Raw genomic sequence first — 7,370 nt, 5'->3', positions numbered from 1 at the left:
TGTTCAACACCATGTTTCATCGCCGAAGAGCAGAAGGTGGGCCTTGTCAGCTCCGGAAGCTCCCCGAAGAGCAGCATGAAGTCATCTGGAGGAGGGAAAGCACAGGCAGTGGATCACACCACGGAGGTACCGTGGAAGCACAGAATCGAGTGGAAGGTGGCCATGTTGATCAACCGGCGGTGTCGGACATCGACTAGTAGGCTATTGGCACACAGAAAATATGCCCGTAGGATAGTCTGTGAGAATGTAGCCGTGACGAAATCCCGAAAGAAGCGCTGACCACCGAAACAGACTTCGACCCGCCGCTTTTGGAATGTTCGAATAGCTGCACCATTAGCCACTATGAGGGTAAAACCGAGGTTCCCAGTCTGTGTGTCGAGCTTCGATGCAAGTAGAATGCTACACTGCACCCCAGTGACACAAAGGAAATGGAGGCCCGAGAGGGAATCGGTGATATAGAGGAGTTTCCCCGTAGAACCGAGGGCCATCGGCACCACGGAACACCCTGTAGACTTGGTCATTCGTCGCCAGGGACGCCGCCTGCGCCTTCTTTTTTTTTTGGCGAAAAACTGCAGGGGTAACGGCAGCATCGTACTTTCACGCCAAAACGGGTGTGGTAGGAGCACCAGCCCACTGTAGGAGAAACCGGGACCACGTCTGTGGGGGGTGGCTGCCTCATGGCCACGCAGCACTGCTGGGTAACTGTGAAAATCTTCTCGGCTTCTGCCGCAAGCTTGGCACAGTTAGTAATGTCGTAGCTGGCCAGGAGAGCCTGAACCTGTTCAGGCAGTTGATAGTGGAAACGCTCCCGGAAGATGAAACATTCTGGTTCAGCACCCAAAAGTGTGAGCTTTTGGCTCATGAGCTTGAACGGTTTGGAGTCCCCGAGGCTGGGCAGCGTGATGAGCTGGCGAGCACGCTCCGACTTTGATAGCCCGAAAACCTGAAGCAACCTCACCTTAATCGCATCATACTTGCTGTCAGTAGGAGGACTACCGATGAGGCTGATGATCTGTGATGCAGTTGTTCTGTGGAGGGCGGAGACCATGTAATAATAACAGGTCTGATCCGTGTTGATGTTCCGAATGGCGAACTGGTCTTCAGCCTGGATGAACCAGGCGTCTGGTTGTTGCTCCCAGAACTGTGGCAGATTCAGCGTGACGGCGTTCGTGTCCATGTCGAATCTTCCACGAAAATTGTTCGTAGAAGTCGGGGTCACCAATGTAGGAATTGAGGTTCCTATCAAAAAGACTGCATTCGACACAGGTAATTAAATTAAGGAACTGTAATGAAATGAAACGATTTTAAATTGGAAACTGCTAGAACACATTAATAATAGGTCTACTCTCCTTGAGGGATCCACGATGACTGATCCCCTGATCAGGAGACTGACGTCATGACGTCATCACGTTGAAACCGTGCTGTAAAGGTAACTCGGCATTGTACAGTCAAACAGTAAAATTAAAGGTACAGGCATGGACAGTAACTACATTGCTTTTAAAGGAATTTTGTACAACCGCTCTGAGTCCTTTGGTGGCTCCGCCACAACATTGTTGAATGCTTTTTGGAAATCCAAATAATCTACATTTTTAAGTGTAACTTGAACGACTATTACATGTACAATATAAGTAATGATTCTGGGATACCTGGTATTAGACGTATATGAACTTCTCATTCTTAGCTCCTATTGTTTGCACTTTCAACACAGGCCTCTTGCCTCATCGAGCGAGCAGGAGCATATTTGTTGGTGTGTGAGTATTTACAGAAGAACCCATGGGGTTGAGGTTAATTTTTCCTTGTCTTTGCTTGTAGGCTAGTTCCCATGTTAGAAGAAAGTTGCTCGAGTGAAACTGATCCAAAACCATACATGGTACAACTGTGGTTTCAGAACGCTTTCATTGATTGGGTGAAATCATATATTGGTAAGGGAATATCTGTCACAAGAGCCTTCAACTGCGTCTTAGTGTGTTCAGATCTTAGGACATTAAGAATTGTTGCTGAATGAAGTGTCTAAGATATTGTGGAATGCCGTAAGTCAGTAAATTTCAGATACTGTTTGATGCAGTGAGAGGGAAGCGGCTCCAATTGTCAATCAGGCTTTTTACACGGCACTCTTACAGGCCATGCTTGTGTCCAGTTTATTTGGCTGGCCTGGTAAGGTCTGTAAAATTATTCCCGCATCAACAACTTGCTGGAAATAGCAATCACTAACAAGGGCAAACTCTATGGAGCTGGATCATGACACTCTTGGACCTCCTTACATTGGAGAGAAAATGGAGACTGGGCGATACGTTTCCAGATTGCCGCGAGCAACCATGAATTTAAGATTATTTAAATTTAGGTTTTGGTGCCAGCAGTTGCCCTAACTACAGAAATAAAATGGTTAACTTGGCTCTTTCAGCTGTCGCAGCATCAGCGACATCGCCCACAGACGTGCACTGCCGCCAGGGGGCGCGAATACTGTCCGGTCTCAATATTTAATGAAGGTTTTTTGAGGAGAAGCAGGCTGGTTACTGGGGGAGTGACGCTGAGTGGTGGTGAAGGATTTTCAGGCCTAGTTAGGCAGCACATCCGCCGCTGAAATTAATTTAGCCGAGAAGGGACAATCTGGGGTTTTCCCGTTGTTAGAAAGTTACATTTATATTGTGTTAGTTACAGATGGTTCAGGAGTTGATGTGTGACGATTCTCTTCTGATGGGAACAGTTGCTCGAATGATACACGATGCTGCATCACCCTTCCAGCTGGCCCTAAATCCACCCAATCAATCATCCCCTGTAACATTAATAATCATCTGGGCATGTTCAGTCAGCGTTTATTTTAATTTTCACAGTTAATAACAGGAAAATATTTAATATTATAATCATACCTGTGATGATACATTACACAGTTTGTTAAGGAGAATATATTAGAGTAACCATCGATTTGCAACTTTGCTTAAAATGTTGTACCAATAACGATTGGTGCATTAAAAACGTTTTGATCTTTGTTGCAATGGCCGATAAACATTGTGTGGATAGACATCAGCTATTTCTATTATTTAAATAATTTTGCAATTAAATGCACTGGATAGTTTACCCCATTCTTTAGCTCCCCTCTGAATTTATCCTGGGTCAGCACATAAATAAATGTGTTTGTGCAGCAATTGAGAACCTGAAGCATGAATCCCACCGATTCAATATCATTATCATAATCATAATGAAAGACGGTTGTACGGAGAGATAGAGAATAAACAACAATGGTCGTCCATAACAAAATAAAACTGCCCGATATACTGAACAGCAAAACGATGGATTTCCTTCGGTTCTCCATCTCTGGATCCTTGTGATTCTCTCCATTGCTGAAGCCCCGGAGTCTCCTGCGGACTCGACTGGACAGTAAAATGTGTCTAGCGGTGAGAACATTGAGCAACAAAATCAGAACGAATGGGACACAAGGGATTAAAGTAAGATTAAAGACATCAAACGCTGCCCACGCGGGTGCAGTAAAAAAGGTCGATTTCCAGACACAACCCCGGGGTACGTTCTCCATTATATATTCAGGGTCAAATACAAAGTACCAGGGAATGTTTATTAAACAACCCAGCGCACTCACCACCCCGATAACAACAGACGCCGTTTTCTCGGTGCAATATTTTGTTTTGAGCTTCGGACAACAAATTGCCACAAATCGATCGAAGGTGAAAACCACTGTGAACCAGACAGAGGCCGCCGTGGCTGCGCAAACCAGGACTATATTCAGAATGCACATGGGGGTAATCGTCAAGAAGGAAACTGGGAAATAAATTTCAACAATGCACCTTAATATTACATTCAAACAAACAACCAGAAGATCAGCCGTTGCCATGGCCACCAGGTAGCGAGTAATACACTTGGAGAGACCGCACTTTCCTCGGGACAGGATCACAATCGCCACCAAGTTAACTGCAAGAGATACAAAGATCAGTGAGATTTGTTTCCACTCAGAGTCACTGTAAAACCATCGTTATTACAGTCATTTTGAGTGAAATTTCAGGTTGTTATTGCACTGATTAATGGGAACTCATTCATGCTCTGTTGCTTCCAAACTGCTCTATCGCTGAACTCGCATCTTTCTCCAATTTCGCTCCTAGCTCCCCTCATGCCCTCTCCGTGCTCAGCTTTTATAGGAGACCCACCTACTGGTCGCTCGATCCTATTTCCACCAATCTGCTGACACCCAACTTCACTTCCTGGCCCCCATGCTAGCTGATATTGTTAATGGTTCTCTCTCCTCACATACTGTCCCCTCCACTTCAAAACCACAGTCATGCGCACCTGCTCAAAAAAAACCCTTGAAGCCTGTGTCCTTGCCAACTACTGCCCTATCTCCAACTTCCCTTTCCTTACCACGCCCTTGTTCGTGCTGCCTCCTCCCAATTCCATGCCCATCTTTCACAGAATTCCATTTTGGAGCCCGTCATACCAGCTATCGCCGCCTGCCCCGGTACTAAATCACCCTTACCAAAGTCAGAATTTGTATTCTATGTGACTGTGAATGTGTCTGTGGTAAGCTATTCCTCCTCTTCCGTTTCGACCTGTCTGCTGCGTTTGTCTGGACAATGCACCTCCAACGCCTCTCCAGCCTTTACCAGCTCGGTGGGACTGCACACACCTGGCTCTATTTTGATCTATATAATCGTAGCCTGCAACGGCTTCTGTGCTCGCCCCCACACTGTTACCTCTGGTCCCCTCATATTATCATCTACATGGTTCTCATCAGCGATATCATCCGGAAACACAACGTCTGGATCAAAGCCATGCCGAGGACACCCAGCTCCATCCGACTACTGCCTCTCCCAACATGTCCCTTGTCCCTAATTTGTCACACCGCTTGTCGGATTGGATGAGGAAAAATTTCCTACCACCTATTATTGGGAAGACCGAAGTCATTGTATGTGTCCCCGCTATAAACTCCATTCCCAGCCAACGACTGCATCCCCCCTGGCAAATTTTTGAGGCTGGACCAGACCTTGCGCAACATTGGCATCGTGATTGAACCCGATTTGAGCTTCGGCCACATATCTGCTCCATCACAAAGACTGCTTCCTTCCACCTCCGTAACATCACCCGACTCAGCCACTTTCTCAGCTCAACTGCTGCTGAACCACTCATATATGCTGCGGTGGCCTCTAGGATTGATTACTCCAAATCTCTCCTTGCAACACTATCATTTTCCAACAGCCTTAAGCTTGAGCTCATCCAAGACTCGTCTACCCGTATTCGAACTCGCACAAATTCCCATTCACCCAGCAATCCCCTGAGCTCAAGGATATACAATTGCTCCCGGTTCATCAAAGTCTATATTTTAATATTCTCATTCTTGTTTTCAAATCTCACATGGCCTCGCCCCTCCCTATCTCTGTAACGTCTTCCATCCCTACAATCCACTAAGGTCTCTGCTCTCCTCCAATTCTGGCTCTTGGGAATCCTGGATTTCAATCGATCCACCATTGGCGACCGTGCCTTCCACTAGCAAAGCAATATGGACTGGGCGTGGTGAGTGTGCAATAGGGACTGGGCAGGCTGAAGGTTCATTGGAAGTGGGTGGGGCGAAGTTGCAAAGGAGACCGAGCCGGGTGAAGGTGCAACAGGGACTGGGCAGAGTAAATGTTCAACGTAAGTGGGCTGGGTGAATGTCCAATCGAAGTTGCGCAGTGGAGCTGCAATGGAGAAGGGGCTAGATGAAGGTGCACTGGAAACTGGGTGATGTGAAGGTGCAATATGGTTTGGGTAGGGTGAATGTTCAATGGACGTGGGCGGGGTGGAGGTGCAATGGGGAAGGGGCTAGGTGAACGTGCAGTGGGGAACGGGTTAGGTAAAGGTGTAATGGGGATCTGGTGTGTGAACCTTCAGCCTGTACAGTCCCTATTGCACCTTCACGCCACCCGGTCACCTTTGCACCTCACACAAGCCGTTCCCCATTGCACCTTCACCCTGCCCACTTCCAGTGAAACTTCAGACTGTCTACTCCCTATTGCACCTTAGAGTGATAGAGTCATAGAGTTGTACAGCACAGAAAAAGGCCCTTCAGCCCATCGTGTCCGCAACGGTCATCAAGCCCTGTCTAATCTAATCCTATTTTCCAGCACTTGGTCCGTAGCCTTGTATGCTATGGCATTTCAAGTGCTCATCCAAATGCTTCTTGACTTTTGTGAGGGTTCCTACCTCTACCATCCTTTCAGGCAGTGAGTTCCAGATTCCAACCACCCCCTGGGTGAAAAAATTCTTCCTCAAATTCCCTCCTAACCTCAAACCTTGAATCTATGCCCCCTTGTTATTGACCCGTCTACTAAGGGAAATGTTCCTTTCTGTCTACCCTATCTATGCCCTGCATAATTTTGTACACCTCAATCAGGTCCCCCCTCAGCCTTCTCTGCTCCAAGGAAAACAACCCTATCCTGTCTAGTCTTTCTTCATAGCTGAAGCGCTCCAGCCCAGGTAACATCCTGGTGAATCTCCTCTGCCCCCTCTGCAAAGCAATCACATCCCTCCTATAGTGTGGCGACGAGAACTGCACACAGTACTCCAGCTGTGGCCTCACCAGCGTTTTGTACAGCTCCTTCATAGCCTCCCTGCTCTTATATTCTATGCCTCGGCTAATGAAGGCAAGTATCCCATATGCCTTTTTAACCACCTTATCCACCTGTTCTGCTGCCTTCAGGGATCTATATACAGGCACACCAAGGTCACCCTGATCCTCTGACATTCCTAGGGTCCTACCATTCATTGTGTATACCCTTACCTTGTTAGTCCCTCCAAAATGCATCGCCTCACAATTTTCAGGGTTACATTCCATTTGCCACTGTTCCGCCCATCTGTCCAACCCATCTATATCGTCCTGCAGACTGAGGCTACCCTACTCTCTTTTTACTTCCCCACCAATTTTCGTGTCATCTGCGAACTTACTGACCATACCTTTTAAATTCACATCCAAATCATTAATGTAGACCACAAACAGCAAGGGTCCCAGCACCGATCCCTGCAGTATCCCACTGGACACAGGCATCCAGGCACAAAAACAACATTCGACCATCACCCTCTGCCTTCTGCCACTAAGCCAGTTTTGGATCCGATGTGCCAATGCACCCTGGATCCAATCGGCTCTTAACTTCTTGACCAGTCTGCTATTCGGGACTTTATCGAAAGCCTTACTGAAACCCATGTATACCACATCCACTGCACTACCCTCATCCACACACCTAGTCACCCCTCGAAAAATTGAATCAAATTGGTCAGACATGATCATCCCTTGACAAAGCCATACTGCCTATCCCTGATTAATACTTGCCTCTCCAAGTGGAGACTAATTCTGTCCCTCAGAATTTTTTCCAATAATTTCCCTACCGCTGATG

General features: G+C 47.0%; 1 protein-coding gene across 1 annotated transcript; it reads right to left on the bottom strand.

Annotated features, from left to right (window-relative positions):
• Positions 1-3,034: 3,034 nt before the first annotated feature.
• LOC147091251 (putative G protein-coupled receptor 139) lies at positions 3,035-6,745 on the bottom strand. Its single transcript, XM_085976491.1, has 2 exons — positions 6,739-6,745; positions 3,035-3,921 (listed from the first exon to the last, which is right to left on the bottom strand). Exons 1-2 carry the CDS (start codon positions 6,743-6,745, stop codon positions 3,035-3,037), a joined length of 894 nt encoding a protein of 297 aa, XP_085832617.1.
• Between the last annotated feature and the right edge of the window lie 625 nt (positions 6,746-7,370).

Source organism: Somniosus microcephalus, unplaced genomic scaffold, assembly GCF_052327205.1.
Source record: "Somniosus microcephalus isolate GS21.2 unplaced genomic scaffold, FLI_Smic_1.0 unresolved_chr3, whole genome shotgun sequence".
Classification (NCBI taxonomy): domain Eukaryota; kingdom Metazoa; phylum Chordata; class Chondrichthyes; order Squaliformes; family Somniosidae; genus Somniosus; species Somniosus microcephalus.
Note: the sequence above shows the minus strand (reverse complement) of the source record. Positions and strands in the feature narration are given on the sequence as shown.